This window comes from Hyaena hyaena, unplaced genomic scaffold, assembly GCF_003009895.1.
Source record: "Hyaena hyaena isolate Hyena2069 unplaced genomic scaffold, ASM300989v1 scaffold_180, whole genome shotgun sequence".
NCBI classification, from domain to species: domain Eukaryota; kingdom Metazoa; phylum Chordata; class Mammalia; order Carnivora; family Hyaenidae; genus Hyaena; species Hyaena hyaena.
The window spans coordinates 1,272,701-1,291,259 of record NW_024080811.1 but is presented as its reverse complement, the minus strand read 5'-3'; the positions used below and the strand labels follow the sequence as shown (position 1 = coordinate 1,291,259).

Below are 18,559 nucleotides of genomic sequence, written 5' to 3'. Positions count from 1 at the left end.
GTTGCTCTTATTCAAAGTAAGAGAGTATTCCAGTTTCTTGGAGCCCAATAATTGTGGAGGGGAAAAGAATGGAGATGGTGCTAGAGAACTAGTTTTCATTTATTTGTACTTTTTTTGTGTGTGATAAAGTGTAGCTTGCGGTGGTTGATTGGATGCCTGTTTCTATTTCTACAGTTGAGAACGACCCACTTAATTCATGAAAGTTTTATGAAATTGAAAGCCTTGTTTGACCAAATTGTTCTTTGTATTAATTTAGGTACCTTGTAGAACTCGGTTGTATCAAACCACTTTGTGATCTTCTCACAGTCATGGACTCTAAGATTGTACAGGTTGCACTAAATGGCCTGGAAAATATCCTGAGGCTCGGAGAACAAGAAGCCAAAAGGAATGACACTGGCATTAACCCTTACTGTGCTTTGATTGAAGAAGCATATGGTAAGATAGAGTGTTTAATAGATGTCCTGAAATAATACTGTTTTTCTTATTGCTTTTCTGGCTTGTCCACATCTGTCCGTGACAGCAGACTCCTATGAAAAATTTGTTCTCTTATGAATAATAATGGTTAGTCTGTAGAATTGGAAAATACGCATTAAATATGAAGAGAAGTGAGTACCCTTCAATTAGCCATTTTGACACTGGGTTCTAAAGATCTTCCCAGGTCCTGGACTCTGCTTGCCCTTGTGGGTAGTTCTTACTGGTCCATCTGAACCTTCAAGAACATCCATATCTACTGTAGATGAAGCCTGACTCTATTCCTTTTTTTTTTGTTAGATTTACAGTTCTAATTTTGAATTGCATCTCTCAATTTCTGTGTTCAAGTGTTTGTGACTCTAAAGCTTCCTAAGGGTTTCATCTGAAGGAATCACAATTTGCTTTTTGGTTTCTTCATTCTTCCAGTCTTTCAGGCTTAACTATTAATCATTGGTTTACCAGTGTACATTAACCTTTTAGTTCCTTAAGTGATTTTAATGCAAAGCTGGGATTGAAAACCACTACTACAAGGTTTGCTTATTGCTAAGACTGGAATTAGTGATCACAGGTTATGTTCATCTTCGGGTTTATCAAATAATACACAATTGTTTTCAAAATGATTTTTAATAATTTACCATAAAAAAAGCTGCTTATAAAAGCTATACCTGCTTAGTGTAAGACATTTTGAAATGTATTAAAAAAATTTTTTTTCTCTACCTGGAGATCTTTCTCCAAGGAGATAACTGTTGTTAGTTTTTTGATGTATATATATTTTAACATGTATATGAATATATATGTATATGAATATGTATTTTTTTTCCTTTGAGCAGTGTTAACTTTTATTTCCAGTATTGCTATAGTAGTTACGTTGCTTATGGCTGCAAGTAAAAGAAAGCTTAGCTCAGATGGGCTTGAACTTAAGACAATGTGTTGGCTAATTGTTCTAGTTGGACTTCTTAGTTTAAGCAGTAGAAATGGATTCTGGTTATTTTAAGGGTATTATACATTTGTTGACATATTGGATAGCTCAGAACTTAGAATCAGAGCTAAGTAATTAGGTCATAGTTACAGTCCAATTGGAACACTTTTGCTACAGACCCTAGCCACTGGATGATGTGGTGACTGCTAGGAAAATTGCTGCCTCTGGGGACTGGTTGTTGCTTGCATATGTGTTTAAGGTGTCCGTTTGCAATACTAGCATTCAGATGTAATCCCAGTGATACATTATATGCTGTTACAAAATACTAATGAGGTAGAAAAGAAAATCTTTAAAGTAAGAAAGGAGACTTGGCAATATACAGTTTCATTGGGATTTTCAACAGATATATACAAAGAACATATATGTATTCATAGACACACAGAGAGATTTTTCTTTATTCTTCATTCTAGGTCTGGATAAAATTGAGTTCTTACAGAGTCATGAAAACCAGGAGATATACCAGAAGGCCTTTGATCTTATCGAGCATTACTTCGGGACTGAGGATGAGGACAGCAGCATTGCACCCCAGGTTGACCTTAGCCAGCAGCAGTACATCTTCCAGCAGTGTGAGGCTCCTATGGAAGGTTTCCAGCTTTGAAGCAATACTCTGCTTTCATGTTCCTGTGTCAGACTACCCAGTCAAGTCCTCTTGTGGAGCCCACAGTCCTCATGGAGCTAACTTCTCAAACGTTTTCCATAATACTGTTTGCGCTCATTTGCTTGCCTTGCGCACCTGCTCTCTTACACACATCTGGAAAACCTCTGGCTCTCTGTGGTGGAATACCCTTCTAATAAAAAGGGTAACCAGAACGGCCCACTCTCTTATGGAAAATCCCTAGGCTTTGGAGATCTGCACTTATATATTATAAGAGTCATGGGAATATACACATATTAATGTGGCTCTCTTTCTTTGTGGGGGAAAAGAGGACTCCTCCTCATTCCCTTTAAAGCGGGGAAAAACACTGATATTAAAAGATGAGACTAAATCTTTATCTTGAATTTCACACAACTACTTGCAACAAGGGAGATGTTTAGACCTGTTGTGTACACTTCAGAGTACTTTTCATGAGTTCTTCCACAGTGAACCCTTGGATTACCTGGTGGCTTTTCTAGCCAAATTTGCATTAATCCTTACTGAGACTGGATGGTTTTCTTTCCTCTATTGGCGCCATTCTTCACAGATATTAAAGTTAAACCATCCGCTCCCTCACCTTCAGCCTTCAGTGAATGTGCTTTCTAGTTGTCAGGAATGCTGAAGAATTTAACACTTTGACTCTTAAATGTGATACTGGTTTGAAGATTCCCTTAGAGCAGAAAGGAGAGGGCCACATATTAATTTGTATGGCTGTTGCTTCTCTTTGGTCTTACGTGTCTTAGGATTTGGAAGTGGTTCAATTCTAATGCTGGTATGAAGATTTAGAATCCTTAGTAATTGAAACAATATCCTATCATTCAATAAAAAAGTAAAAAAAAAAAAATATCCCTCCAGTTTTCCCAAACTCAACCAGTGTGACTAGAGACTGTATTTCTGCATTAAAACAAATGTTTCAGGCTTTGTGGTCCTGATGAAGGTCCTCATTAAATTGGGAGTTCACCCTAGGTGCTTTTCCCCTCTGTGACTGGCAGGTAACACATACTTTTTTTTAAAGGTAACTTAGGGAATTTTTTTCTTAGGTGCAGCTTGATTCTAATGTATTTGTGCTGCATTATATCATCCCTTCAATGTAGCATCCTTATCTTAAATAACCACCTTCTCAACATAACTTGTTCAACGCAAATAAGGGCAGTGATCTTTTTTTTTTTTTTAATGACCTCATTTTTCCCTAGTCATTTCATCTCCTATTAGTACTGCCCAGTCAAGTCCCCCCATAAAATAAAAAAGGTTTTCTACCTTCTGGCTCATTTAATGATAACTGCAATGTACCTGCAACTGCCACTTCCAGTACTGTCTTCAGTGACCCACATTTGTGCTTGGACTGGAATGAAAAAAATAAGCTTAATTGCCAAGAGAACTGCAACTGAGTTCAATACGACTTCTTGGTGCTAGATGGCCATCTTGACTCAATGTTTGGACACACTATCAGATTTTTTTGTTTCACTGCTCAAAATGATTTCTGAAGGAAAAGTCTCTCACTTCCATTTCAGAGACTACCCTTTCAAACCTCTTTAATCTTGTCCTCTTCTAGAATTCATTATAACCCCAAAATGTAACTATTTGGGAGTTCCCCTGACAGGCTATTCTACATCTCTGGTAAATCCTGCTGAACATTAGGGATATTCAGAGCTTTCATACCTCATCATGTTATTTAAGCAGCCAACTTATGTGATCTGATTTAAACTTTAAAAAATCCACTTCATTCAAAGTAGAAAGAAAGATACAAAGACAAGGACATTTATCAGCCAAGTGTGTGACGCTTTCTTCGCATCTAGTCTAGTTGTGTCTGTACTCTGGATGGATACCGTCTGATGTCTGTCTGTTACTGATGGAGCAGCCACTGCAAAACTAGTCAATTCCCATCTATAACTTTCTAGTGCTGCTTTGTGCTGAAAGGACATTGTAGTTTACTGCACTTGACCTGTAAAAGACTTTGATTCTTTGTAATTTTAGGGACAAATTAGGTGGTTAATTTAAAGAAAAACTTTCGATTTTGCCTTTACATCACATTAAAATATAACTTCTTTCCGAAGGGTAATAGAAGCACTGATTCATAGTAAAAATCTTGTTTAGCTTTGACTTTTTTTGTGGCTGAGTTTTTTTAAACTTTACATCACTCGTAACATGTCATTTTTCTAGGATGTTTTAAATTATGTACCTTCTGTTGGATAATTTTAAAAATTTCATTTTGATAAACCAATTTGGATGGAAAAAAGATAAAGCACACAAAGTTGTTTCCCCAGGTTAGTAAGAACAGCATCCTTTGGGAATTTTTGCCATTGCAGGTTTCTCAGTGAATGAATTAAACAAAGTACATTTAACTAATGTGGTCTATTTTCTGTCTATAACAGGAACTTCTCTTGCTCCTGTCCTAGAAGTTCATGAGCCATGAGATATGAGCTAATTTTTTTTGCAATAAAATGGGTTTTTAACATAAAATTGGAATTAACTAAAAGGTAAATCCCAGTATAACTGTTGGAATTGATAAATCAGCAGGCTTTCTGGTTATAGAAATGAGACTTTAGGAGGTAACTAAGTCCTAATTTTAGTTCTCTGCCTAGCAGATTCTATTAATTTTACTCTGAATTTATTGAATACCCTGTCATTAAAATGTTACTCATTATAAAAGCATGTTAATTTCAACACAGGAAAACTCTTCTGCAATATTATATACTGATTAGGGGAGAAAGTGGCTTGGTTATTCTCCTCTTCTTTTTTTTTTCCTTCTCCAAACTTTCAAAGTATATTCTTTGAAATGAAAACTTAGGTGGGGAAAAAACATTGAAAGCATTTGGAATATAAAGGCACCCTGTATTGAAAGGGAACAGCAGGTAGATAATGGTTATATTAAGTAAAACCAGGAAAGGTTTTAAGATGACAGATATGAAAAAAAGATGGAGAGAGTTTTCTATGGAGTACTTTAATTCGTGTTCTTGTCACTAAGTAAGTAGGACTCTTAAACTTAACCTTTGTCAGCTGTACTGTTTTTGAAAACTATTGCCCTAGGATTCCATCTGCCAGATAAAGCTAAATGGGCTCTGGGTCATTTTTAATATTCTCACAAATATAAACCATGACATTACCCCATAATAAATCTGAATTATTATTACAGATTGGTGATTTGCCTGAGAAAAAAAATATGTAATATATTTTATAAGCCAAACTTTGCCAGCTAGATCCTGTTGTACATGGCCACTCACAAGCAACCTTCAATTTACTTCTATAGTGCTAAACAAACATTTCAATTACTTCAAATCCCCAAGTTTATGGTTGCATTATGAAAGGGTTTTCCTCAAGTTGAAGTTTTTTTTCTTTTTGCTGATTAGTTTGTGGATATTTCTGTGTCAATAGGCAAGTTATTGCCTATTGATGTTTTAGGGCTTGGGGCTTTTTATATATATTGGAAATTTTGATGTCTAAGGATGTTTTTCACTTAAGAAAAGGGATCCACTCTTAGAAAGGGGCATTGTTTGCTTTTCATATTTATATACTATTTTCTACCTCTTACATTACAAAATTTGCTGATTTGCAGATAGGTGTGTGCCTGTTTGTATATGAAGTCTCAAATCTAAATTTTTTGCCATCTGAAATTAACACTTTCTTTTGTTGTTAGGTGAGCAGAGTAAATACTTATCTGCCAAGTTGGGAAATATTTTGGCTACCTTTCTCTTTCATCAAATGTTAAAATTGTCAGGACACCTGGTTGGCTCATAAAGCATTTGACTCTTGATCTCAGGGTCATGAGTTCAAGCCCCATATTGGGAGTAGAGATTACTTTTAAAAGAAAAAAAAGCTCTTTTTTTTTTTTTTTTTAAAGTTAAAGTAACTGAAAGCCAGATGTGGGACTAGTACAGTAAGTCTGTTCTCATAAGTAGAGTACTCAATAACATGCTTTATTATCAGAACAGGATATGTAATACCAGGACATCACAAGAATGTGTGATAAAGTAAAGCAAATATTGTATGCTAAAAGTACCAAATTCCTAATGGGTATAAAATGCATTTGGAAGTTTGGGGCAAGAAAAGATGAAGGGTAGAAAAAGTCCCAGTCTGTTTTCCCATAAGTCAGAAAGGCAACTAGTCTTTGAGCCTCTGTTGTGTGCCAGGTGCCTGGGTAAGGGCTTCTGAGTTTTCTCTTTAATCCTATAACTGCTCTTTGAGGCGGATGACTGTCACTATGATAGAGGTGAGAGAATCAAGACAGGAAGATTTACTTCACCTCAAGGTCGCAACTCATCAACACTGTCCAGTGGTTGGACAGGGCCCTGCAGGTTGTGTCTGGAAGAAAGTAGCAGACATGGTGGAGGTGTTCTGTGCCAGAACTCTCAGAACTGGACTTAGAATAGCCACAGCTGGACCAGCTTTTTCTTGGATGATTCTTTCTTTCACGAGCACCCTTAAAATAACTAAATCAGGTATGAAGTTGCTTTTAGGTTGCATATTTTGGTAACGAGGAGCCTCTCAGCCCAACTTCTTTCCCCTTCTGTGGTGCTAAAATTCTGTATATGACCTGACAAAACAACAGAAGTTAAAATATATATGCAAGTGATTGATTTTGAGTTTAACAGCGTAATGGGTAAACTTAGAAACATGTTTCCATTTAACAAACTCAATTGTAGAAGGTACTGACACAGAGAAGGAAAGGCTTTGGAATGAAGAACTCTGCCTTAGAAAGCAGTGCCATCAATGGACGTGAATTTAACACAGCTGACGTTCTAAAGGAGTATCGTCCCAAGGAGGATCAAAAGTTAGAAAGATCACCTTTTAATGTATGTTGTTGAGTATGTTCTTACTTTATCATTATGACCACTCTATGTTGTTTTCAAAGTGTTCTTACACTTTGATTTGGAATGGATCTGATGATTCTTTGTACTTGAATGTGGTCTGTCAGGCCATGGGTGAGTGCCTTGCACATAGTAGACTATTCAATAAATACTAAATGACTGAAGGACTATGGATCTATGTGATATTAGTAAAGGGTACTTGGTTACAAAAGAAAAAGGAATTCTTTTATGCTGCTGTTTGAAACCAGGAATTAACTCTTAGACTTAGTGTCTTAACATGTGTTTTATATGTGGTTACTTTTCAGGAGGACGTAATTTGACATGAAGTTTACAAAAGCAGATACTGTCACACCAGAAGTTTATTATATAAAGATAAAAAAACCTATGCGTTCTGAGAAAAATTATGGGTATATTTTACAGAATAACTAATATATATATATCAACCCTATGTGTTTGTATATACCAAAAGTAGCTTATCAGTCTCTTCTGACATATTCTAAAGTTAAGGGAAAAACCCCTTTTTTCTAAATACATCCAACTTTGGAAGCTGAGTTGAAATAGATTTTTTTTCATTTTTACTATTGTATGTATTGCTGAGAGATTGTATTGGCCAGGTATTTTTTATGAAAACAGATTTTTAAAATTTTTTATTTCTGAGAGAGTGGCGGGGGGGAGCAACGTGAGCAGGGGAGGGTCAGAGAGAGACAGGGAGACACAGAATTGGAAACAGGCTCCAGGCTCTGAGCTGGCTGTCAGCACAGAGCCCAATGTGGGGCTCGATCCCACAAACAGTGAAATCATGACCTGAGCTGAAGGCAGATGCTTAACCGACTGAGCCACCCAGGAGCCCCGAAAACAGATTTTTAAAATACAACTAGTTCCTGCAGGCTACACTGTCCTGTCTCAATGGCTGAGTTTACAAATTTATTAAAGCTAGTGTAGATCACTGTTGTCCCCATTTCATTTGCCGATTTGGAAAAGTGTTTTTTCTCATTCTAAAATCAATATATGGTCACTTCTGTGATCTTGATTGTTTCTGCAGAGAATAAAATTACCCTCTAAATTCCTTTATACCCATTTAACCTGAAGAAGCCAGTGAAAAGCCACAATATGATTATTTCCTTATCTAAACCACTTGGACCCAGCATTTAGAGTGATGAGTGAGGAGAATGTAGAAACCCAGAAGACCAGAGTGGTGGAGAAAGGAAAAAGCACAGGGTTTGAAAGAGAAGTGGGCAGGCTGGGGTGCAAACTACCATGTAAACAATGTAGAATATTCCAAGATTTAGTTGTGAATAGGAGGAGAATCTTCCAGAAGTCAGCAGCAATTGTGTTTTGCTAGGGATAAACCCAGTTTTTAGATTAATATCAGTTGAGGCTTTTGGTGCCCCCTTTCACTTTAAAAAAAAAAAAAAGTCTCTGTTTAGATAAATTATAGGCCACTCCATATTTAGCCAACAACTAGATTTATATATATTTAAACTAATAGTCTTAAAAAGTGTATATAGTCCTATTGATTTTTGAGGACTGGATTTGGTTAATTGGAGCTGCCATGAAGGGAGTTGGTCAAGACATTTCTTAGTACAGGAATCACTCCAGTCCTGACACCAAAAAAAAATTATTTTAATAAAAAAATGACCTATTTGTGGCATTTCTATTTAGAATATCTGCAAACTTTACTGAGGGGCAAGGGAAATAAACTTTTAAACCACTGAGACCTTGAATTCTAAAATTTTTATGGGAAATCTAGAGAAATCAAATTGATTTCTAAGGAAAGGGAAAATTCCATATTACCTATCTGATGAAGATTAAGGGCAGCAAAAGTAAAATTATTATTAAAAAAAATTTTTTAATGTTTTTATTTTATTTTTGAGAGACAGAGCACAAGCAGAGGAAGGGCAGAGAGACAGATGGACAGACAGAACCCAAAGCAGGCTTCAGGCTCTGAACTGTCAGCACAGTGCCTGATGTGGGGCTCAGACTCACAAATTGAAATCATGACCTGAGCCGAAGTAAGAGGCTTAACCAACTGAACCACCCAGGCACCCCCAAAATAGAAATTATTAAAAACAGACTGTGTGAAGAACTTTGCTTGAGAACAGCAAATACAAAGCTCTAATATACAGTTTCTGCCCCTTTGGGTTTACCTGTATCAGTACTCTCTACTACACACGCCACACTCCCAAAGACAAACTATGAAATTCTTAGGCCTAATTCATAAGGACAACGGTATCAGGACTACATGTCCTGATTAGTCATTAGAACATGACTAACAAAAGGTTTAACTAGTTCTAGTCCTTGCTTTAATTTTCTTTACACAAGTTCCTGATGTTATTTGTAAATAAAAAATTCCAGGCATCAAGAAATGATTTTAGTTGTGGAAATGTCTTCAAATTTTGAGAAAATCTTAAAAATTATTTCTGGATATTCCTACCAACATTAATTTCTTCATTTTCTTTTTATTATTTTTTTAAGTAACTCTACCCCTAACATGGAGCTTGAACTCACAACCCTGAAATCAAGAGTGGCATGCTCTAGTCATAGAGCCAGCCAGGTTCCCTCCATCCCCCTCATTCTTATATTTCTAGTGGGTTATTAAAATCTACTCCAGCACCAACAACCCATCCTAGCCCTCATATCATAGATTTACTTGTCTAATTTTCACTTTCTTTATTCCTAGTGCATAGAACAGTTATTGGGAAAATAGAATTTAAATTCTTTGGAACAAAGCCTACACTTTGTTCTCTAGAGCACTTTTAATTTTTTTGATGAGTCAATAGAAATGAAAACTGTCTCAGTAGATGCAGAACTTTAGAGTGTTTCTAAGTTTCCCAGTAAAAATCACACTAATCCAGGTTAACAGGAACGAAAGGAGGAAGAGTTTAATCATAACCGGAATTTGAGATATTATCTAAAAAGGGAACACAAGTTCTCTCTTTTTAAAACGTTAATAGCTAAGAAGAACCCTAATTTAATGTACATAAATGAATGTCCCAATATACTTAAAAGATGCTCTTCCTATTCCCACCACCTCGTTATCCTTATACCATTAACGTGCGCAAGCTAGGACTAAAGTTCATGTTCAATTCCTGTCCAAATTCCAAACTAAGTAGTAGGGTCTTAAGGTAATGAGGTTTTTATTATGGTCGATTATTACAGGTGATCTAATTATGTCCTTGTGCCTTATTTAAAGGCTAGGCTTTCAATGATTCCTAATACAGGATAGAAGCCTTTATTTCCAAATGCTTAACTGCTGACTGACAAAAACATCATTAAGATACCTGAGCCTCAGGGCACCTGCCGGGCTCAGTTGGTAGAGCAAGCCACTCTTGCTCTCCGAGTCTCCAGTTCAAGATTCAAGCCTAACTGTGGGCACAGAGCTTGCTTTAAAAAAAACAAAAACAACAAAAACCTACCTCTAGACTTTCAGCTACGCCAGCCAGCGGGAAAACCTTGTAAAGAAAACCGTGCCTCTTGAGCACTCTTTACTAAGTGATTACAGGTAAGCAGAAACTCAACAGGGTTCCAATTTTTTGGTAGAACTTTTTTTCCTTTTTTAAAGTAAATTATACACCCAACTTGGGCCTGAGATCTTGGGCCTCAGTACCCAGAGATGAAGAGTCGCATGCCCTATTGACTGTGCCAGCCAGGTACCCCAGTAAACCTGTTCTTGTTTAAAACTCATCATTTACCCAACACTTTCACTTTCAAGGCCATTAAACTTTTGACGCTCTAAAGCCAATTACGAGTTAACCTTACACATTTCTTAACCACGTTCCACGAACTTCTTTGTCATTTTCGGTCTCAAGCACATATGCAGACCTTTCTCTTAGAAAGTTCAAGGCATTAGGAAGTGTTAAAACAAATGTCTGCATCCCCCTCCCGCGCACTACCCTGTCATGCTATCTAAGGACCGGCTTTTGGAGGCCCACAACATATACTCTATCCTTCCCCAAATGTTTCGGCAAAACTTTTAAACCAGCTTTATAATCTGGGCATAAATTCGGCTAAACTCCCCTTGCCTATTTGCAGCCTTGTGCACAGCCGCCAGGCTCATCTACCACACGAGTAGAGACGAGCAGAACTGACGCCACACGCGAGGCAGAAACTTAGCCAGTCACCGGCGTCGGGGGGGGGGGGGGGGGGCGGAAATCGACGCTGGCTACGTGCCAAATGTGGACTTAACTTTTCCGCTATGGGAATTGGAATATTTAGTCCTTCTTCGTGACACGGTTCCCAAACACAAAGGAACGTTGTTTGAAATATTCGCTGCTATCCACGCTAGCCAGTCAGGTCTAGGGAGAAGCCCCGTTCACCTCACTCACCAAACAAGGCAGTAAAAGGTGGATTTGTGTGTGGCAACCGTGGCAAAGAGGACCGGAAGGAAACGCCAGCGTCTCCTTTTGCGCAAGCGCAGGCAGACCTCTCCTATTGGTCGTCTCGGCTGGAAATTGGTGTGCACATGCGCTCTGCTGTCCTGCCAGCTGGGTGTGATTGATGCGGCTGTGCGCGCCGGTGTTTATCCGCGGACTGGATAGCTGACCGCCAGAGCCACAAATGGTGGTGCCTACGCAGGTTTTTTTTACTTTCTGAAATCTTTTGTTTAAGCCGTTGACTCATTCATGCTTAAGTACCGAAAGTCTATCTGACTGGTAGGCTTGGTCAGTGTTCTCCCAACATTTCGGAGTTGGGGGAGGGACTGTGAAAAAGTGTAGATCACTCACGCCCGTCTTTGCTTTGCACCGCTTTATACGTTCGCAAAATACTTTACTTGACAACGCATACGACTCTTTTAATAGTATTTCTCAAGTATTTGTTTACAAAGGAAGCGAAGGAAAGGAGAAGTGGTCTAAGTCGTGCTGCTGAATCATTGTATATAATAGTTTAAAGACTGTCCAGAAATTAAAATCATTACAAGGAGATTTATTTTTGAATCTGGTATTTTTATCTTCATTTGGCTGGGCACAGAGTCGGAATATTGGGCTGCCTTGTTCAGGGCCGGACGCTTACCCAACCTACTTGGAGATTCAGAACCATGGACGCCAAGGAGGCAGGAGATGGTGAAGCAGAGCCGGGCCTTCCCTCAGCAGCCAATCGGAGCAAGCGAGTGTCTGAAAAACCAAACTATACTCTTAAATTTACTCTCGTGGGACATACGGAAGCTGTATCATCAGTTAAGTTTAGCCCTAATGGAGAATGGCTAGCAAGTTCTTCTGCTGATAAAGTAATTATAATTTGGGGAGCCTATGATGGGAAGTATGAGAAAACACTTTATGGTCACAGTCTGGAAATATCAGATGTTGCCTGGTCGTCAGATTCCAATTGGCTTGTTTCTGCCTCAGATGATAAAACGCTAAAGATTTGGGATGTGAGATCTGGAAAATGTTTGAAAACGCTAAAGGGGCATAGTAATTACGTTTTTTGCTGTAATTTCAATCCACCATCTAATCTCATCATTTCAGGATCTTTTGATGAGAGTGTGAAGATATGGGAGGTGAAAACAGGAAAGTGCCTCAAGACTTTGTCTGCTCATTCTGACCCAGTTTCTGCTGTTCATTTTAATTGTACTGGGTCCTTGATAGTATCAGGTAGCTATGATGGTATCTGTAGAATTTGGGATACTGCATCAGGTCAGTGTTTAAAAACACTTGCTGATGATGATAACCCTCCTGTCTCTTTTGTAAAATTTTCTCCAAATGGTAAATATATTCTAATTGCAACCTTGGACAACACTCTTAAACTGTGGGATTACAGCAGAGGCAGATGCCTGAAAACATACACTGGTCATAAAAATGAGAAATACTGCATTTTTGCCAATTTTTCAGTTACTGGTGGAAAGTGGATTGTGTCTGGTTCAGAAGATAATCTGGTTTACATCTGGAATCTTCAGACTAAAGAGATTGTACAGAAATTACAAGGTCATACAGATGTTGTAATTTCAGCAGCCTGTCACCCTACAGAGAACATCATTGCATCAGCAGCATTAGGAAATGACAAAACAATTAAACTGTGGATGAGTAATTACTAAACATTTAGAAATCAAGTAGTAGAGCCAAGTTGGCATAAAAAATATTTTTTAAAAGATGGTTTCCCTTAATTTTGGCATGGTTGTGTATTTCTTTTTAACATTGTCTTACAAGATTTCAGACCTATAACCTAAATTTGTAAAGCAAGACAGTTGGAAAAGCAAGTCTAGAACGTAGGGCTTCTGACTTTTAATTTTCAAGTCTGTTATTATCTCTTATGTCTGTTCCTGAACAGATTCCCATTCTGTTCTTTCCAGTGACTATTTTAGAGGATCAGTGTACTTGAGAAATATTTAGAAATAAGGTTCACAAGATAGGATGACTGATTAAATGTGGAGGGCAAGGGAGTTTGGAAGAACGAGTGTTTCCGATTTGGGAGATCAGATAGGTGAATAAAAGGAGAAGCCTGGGACAGTGGTGGACTGGAAATATATGACAGATGCTGCACACACACTAAGTGATAGCCTTTGTGATGGGACATGAAATGGTTCCATGGAATCAACTCTATAAATTGGGAAATATAAGTCATGGTTAGGTTTGTTCTGAGAGTCTAAGAATTTTAAGTTTTATCAAGATAAAAGCTAAAAATAAACCAAAACATTGTAAATGGCATTTTACTGAAGGACCTCTCACTACCTTGTTAGATTGTGCCCTCATGACTATCAGGCAAGCTAAATGTCTGAATGAGATGAGGCTATTCTCTTCCACTATGTGTCTGATCTACTAACTCCTACCCATGCTTCAAACTTGGTTCAGAAATTACCACTTTGTGGACCATCACTGCCTCCCTGACTCCAATCACAGCTGATGGCTGATTTAGGCTTTCTTGTTCCTTCCTATAGCTTCTGTTATATAGTTCAGAATATATCTTTTACCAATTTGTATTGTAATGGTTTCATGGGCCATGTTTCCATTAAATTATGAGCTCTGTCAAATATGTTTTTATTCATTTTTGTATTCTCAGTACTTATATATATATATATAAGGGACTAATGATGAATGACAGTGTATTATACCACCACCACCACCACTGCCACTACCACCACCTCTTTATTCATTCCTTGCCTGCTTTTGACACATTTTTGGAATTAAGTCCCCATACTATTTCTTTTCTTGATTAAAAGCATCTGACCATAGGTTCACATATTAATCTTAGGCAGACAGGGCTTATAGGAAATACAAAATGGAAAACAGTTTCTGCCCACTCTCCCTACAGAGACATGATAAACATGAAACAAAAATCTAGAAATTAAGCAAAAATAGTACAATAATTGAAAGTAAGAGGGCAAAACAGTATTAGTTTTTCTTGTATTCTTTAGTATCTTGTAATAGTGACCATTAAATCTGATTTGCTTGACAAATTCTGCGGAATATAAGGTATTAGAGTTCTTTGTAGGGTATGACTGTCAAGAAGGTATTGTGTGAGGGTACGTGGAGAATGGGGATTAGACAAGGACAAGTCTGAAATTCTAGCCAAGAAATTTATACGTAAGTCATAAAGAGGTAGTTATTCAAGGTTCCTGAATAGCAGAATGACAACAAATGAGAAAGGATCATGTGAATGCTTGCTGCATGGTAACATTTTGGGAGTTTTGGTTTAATGAAACTTTTATTACAGTAAATCTCCAAGGTAACACTTTAAAATATTTCTTTACAAGTTAAAAATGATACTGTTCTATGAAGAAAAATTACCTATATTTAAAATAAGTAGATTAAAATCAACTTGGTATCTAAAACATTAAGGTCAAATTACTCTAAGATAAAGTATATTATTAACAGACATCAGATAGATTATGAAATTATATTTGGTGCATTACATTTTACTTAGTATTTTATTAAATCAAGTTCCAATACAGCTGCATATATTACTTTCTGCCTGTTACAATGCTCTAGAGACCACTATCAGGTTGGGATGGTTGTGAGGACTTGTCATTCATGTCATCCATTAATACTGTGAAACGTGAGAATATATGCAATACTTAAAATAGAAACCAGCATTCATATCTAAATATGAGACAGCTTGGCATCGCAAAGTGTAAATGAAATACGTACTGGATGCAAATACTTATCTTTCAACATTAATACGAATATGCATTTGATAGATTTTCATAATTGAGAAATTTAGTGTAAAGGCAAAAGGGAAAGGACCAATTGCGAACTCTAAGCCGTGGATTCGAAGAGGTGACTGCTGGCTCCAAAGCAACTTTCTGTTGCTGGGATTTCAGAGTCTTTAGAAACTCATGGCCAGATCAGTCTCATCACCTTACCAGGACCTTTCCCAAGACTGCTCTCCTACAAGCCTCTGCCTGCCAGCATGCCTGAAAATGTCAGAGTGTGATCTGGCTGCTTCCCGGCGCTCTCAGAATCACCCTGGTATTTGGGGAGGTGAGCTTGCCAGGATGCACCCGGGCAGTATACTGGTCTGGATTTCCTTCTCTCTCTAGAAAGGAGTACACAAGAGAGAGAAATACAGAACTAGAAGCCATGTTGGCATCTGCAGAGAAATCACTTTGGTAATGAAAATTAAAGTAAGATACGGTATCTTAACGCTCTAAAGAAGAGTTAACATTAAAGTTTAAAATGAGTTGCCCTATTTTTCTCCAAAAAGTTGAAAGGCTGCATTTAACTTGGATCAAAGCCACAAAAATATAGACAGGTCATTTTTCTTTTTTTCTTTTTTTCTTTATTTCTCGGAGAGAGAGAGAGAGAAAGCGCGAGCAGGGGAGGGTCAGAGAGAGAGGGAGTCACAGACTGAAACAGGCTCCAGGCTCTGAGCTGGCAGTCAGCACAGAGCCCGACGCGGGGCCGAACCCACGAACCGCGAGATCATGACCTAAGCGAAAGTCGGACGCTTAACCGACTAAGCCACCCAGGCGCCCCAGACAGGTCATTTTTCCAAAAGGAAATTTATTTGTACCACTACAGCAGAAATTGGGAGATTATGTTTGTGCAAACCATACTTTCATGATACAGATCCTCATACCATATTCCTTTTAATAACAAGCTAATTGCTGCAACATTATTCCTGCAATTTCAAAAGCCAGCCAACATGGATACCTCTGCTACTCTGTTTTGGCCTTCATAGCCGCTTCCTCTCTCAGGCGAGCTTTCTTTTCTAAGTTCAGACTTGTTAAAGACTCGTTTCTTCTGGCAGCCTAAAGTGAAACAGATTTGAACAAGTGATTATTTATGTGGGTTTGGGGAGGGTGTCATTACCCTGCACTCATGTCAATAGATAACTACAGCAGGGCCTGCCCACAACCGTCTACTGTGTGCACACAGGGCACGGACACCCCCTCCCTGTGCCTTCTGCTTCCTCTAAGGCTTCACAGTACAGTAGCCCGTCCTGTCGAGTGTGAGAGAAATGCTGCACCTCTACCTTCTCTTTCTGGCGGGTTTCTTTAAACCTAGCTTCTTCCCTTATAATTAACACCCTTATCTTTTCCCTTTTTTTCTCTCTTTAGTATTGAATACCTTTTTTGTTTACATTTCTATCCTTTCCTTTCATTTTTCTTTGTTGCAACTGTTTCTCCTATTCTAGCTCATTTGTATACTTTCATACGCTTCTAACTCCTTACTCCTCTTTTACCAAAAATACTCAGCTTTGGAGATCCCAGACTTTACTAAATACTGTGACTGATGCCTCTCACCAGTATCGATCCAACTACTCCAACCTGTGGAAGCAAAGAGCAGTGGAGGAGAGGCAACCATCCTCTTCCCTTGTTTCCTTCCATGTGACCTATTACATGCCTGTGAAGCTTACATAAGCAGACTAGTTTCAAAAGTTTTATACCAAATAAGTGGAACTAGCACCCATTACATAGGGTGGAATTTTCTTCTGTGTAATCTCATGTGTAAAGAATTAGGTATGGGAAGGGGTAGGAGAATGGGAATGGTATGTTGATGGTAAGGACAGAACATAGAGTGGCTAACTTCTCTCTTCTAAATAGCATTAAGTCTAAAAGTTCTCCATTCCAGTAGCATTTACCAACTTCTAAGAATTAGATGGTTCCATGTGAAACAAATGAAATGGCTTTCTGGTACATAAAGGAGAGAAAAGAAACTCTCTTCAAGTACATGGCCTATATCCCAGGATGAGGCTAGAGGAAATCGCAGGGGGTAACTTGTTTCTAGAGTATTTAGACTCAGTATAATCAAGTATACAAAACCAATGCAGACTTCTAGGAATTCTAGAAACCCCTACATATCCTGTCCACAAGCTTCTGCAGGTTTTTTTTTTTTTTTTAATGTTTTATTTATTTTTGAGAGAGAGATAGAGACAGCATGAACAGGGGAGGGGCAGAGAGAGAGGGAGACACAGAATCCGAAGACAGGCTCCAGGCTCTGAGCTGTCAGCACAGAGCCTGACACGGGGCTCAAACCCTCTAACCATGAGATCATGACCTGAGTTGAAGTCGGACACTTAACCGACTGAGCCACCCAGGTGCCCCACCAGGTTTCAGTCTGAGAACTAAATATGAGAAGTCAAAGAGGAAGTCAGAAGAAAAACTGAGGTGGGGCAGGAACAGAACTGTCCTGGGAAGAACTTCACCTAGTCCTGCATACTTGTCCCTCATGCTCCCATAAGGTCAGCCTAAATGGTCAGTATTTTCCATTCCAAGAGTCTGAAGAGAGCCAGATGTTCATTTCCTTTTACTCTGTACTCACTAGGGAGAAGGAAGTCAGTTATCACTGGGTTGGCAGAAGAACCTTTTTAATATCTTATAATAGACATAAGATATTTCTTTCCACATGAAAGCTGTGATATATAAAATTAGACATGGTATCAAAATTAGACATTGTCCAGTGCTGCTGCATTTAAAAAAACATATTTTAATCACAAGATAGTATTATATGAGTTTAGGAGCTTGAAAAGTTGGCTCTACATTTTTATCCTGCCATTTATTAGCTGTGTGACTTTGGGAAAGTGATTTAATAGCTCTGAACTTCAGGTTGCTTTTTTATAAAGTATGGATACTAAGAGAACCACTGCTTAGGTTCTTAGGGGATTGTGGTGATTCAGTGAGTTTAACAGGACCTGTGACATAATGAGCACTCAGTAAGTGGGAGTAATTTTACTATCAACTTCAATCAGACCAGGCTAGATTCAAACTGTGGCTCTGACATTCAGGAGATGTGTGACCTTGGGCGAGTGAGCAAAGCTTTCTAAGCTATGTTTCCTCATCTATAAATGAGGTGCTAATAATAGTGTCGATTCCAACATGCTGTTGTGAGGTTCAAATGAAAGAACAGCCAAGTGCTTAAAAGACAGCGAGTATTCCACTAATGATAGCTATTGATGATGATGTGTGTTAAAACAGAGATTTCTGGACTTGAATGCTTATGTACCTGTTCGGGAGCTATGGTCCTTACAGGTAAGGACTATGTGGCTGAGCTTCAAGTAAACAATAGTGACGAGGATCCTCACCAGGGTTAAGGCAGTTAAAGTGTGGATAAATAAGCCCATGTACCTGGAGTGCTTTATAGACATGCAGGTGTCATCATTAAATACACCAGTGTCATTTTTCTTGTTTCACAATTCTTTATGGTATCTGTGATAACCGAACACTTTTTTTTTTGTTTACTTTATGCAAAACGAATTCAGTCCCTCACTTTGCCAAAGTTAGGATTTGCTATTTATCCC

The 18,559-nt window shown here is 38.2% G+C and overlaps 4 protein-coding genes across 6 annotated transcripts in view; 3 read left to right on the top strand and 1 right to left on the bottom strand.

Annotated features, from left to right (window-relative positions):
* The window catches only part of KPNA1 (karyopherin subunit alpha 1), a 66,632-nt gene extending 62,206 nt beyond the window's left edge, over positions 1-4,426 (top strand). The window contains exons 13-14 of the mRNA XM_039240608.1: positions 257-435; positions 1,861-4,426. Of these exons, the coding sequence (XP_039096539.1) occupies positions 257-435; positions 1,861-2,048 (367 nt within the window). The 3' untranslated portion in view covers positions 2,049-4,426. The remainder of the gene's footprint in view (positions 1-256; positions 436-1,860) is intronic.
* A 6,938-nt stretch (positions 4,427-11,364) lies between these two features.
* Positions 11,365-18,559, top strand: part of MIX23 (mitochondrial matrix import factor 23) — a 61,648-nt gene continuing 54,453 nt past the window's right edge. Inside the window, exon 1 of one of the 2 annotated variants that reach the window (XM_039240606.1) lies at positions 11,365-11,464. In XM_039240606.1, coding sequence (XP_039096537.1) covers positions 11,447-11,464 — 18 coding nt within the window. In that variant the 5' untranslated portion in view covers positions 11,365-11,446. Of the gene's footprint in view, positions 11,465-14,731; positions 15,429-18,559 lie in introns of those variants that run through there. The other variant, XM_039240607.1, reaches the window with a different exon arrangement.
* On the top strand, positions 11,399-13,850 carry WDR5B (WD repeat domain 5B). Its single transcript, XM_039240602.1, has 2 exons — positions 11,399-11,464; positions 11,921-13,850. The coding sequence occupies exon 2, from the start codon at positions 11,925-11,927 to the stop codon at positions 12,915-12,917; it is 993 nt and encodes a 330-aa protein (XP_039096533.1). The 5' UTR covers positions 11,399-11,464; positions 11,921-11,924; the 3' UTR covers positions 12,918-13,850.
* The window catches only part of FAM162A (family with sequence similarity 162 member A), a 30,503-nt gene continuing 27,746 nt past the window's right edge, over positions 15,803-18,559 (bottom strand). For both annotated transcript variants that reach the window (XM_039240603.1, XM_039240604.1), the window contains exon 5: positions 15,803-16,070. In XM_039240603.1, coding sequence (XP_039096534.1) covers positions 15,978-16,070 — 93 coding nt within the window. In that variant the 3' untranslated portion in view covers positions 15,803-15,977. The remainder of the gene's footprint in view (positions 16,071-18,559) is intronic.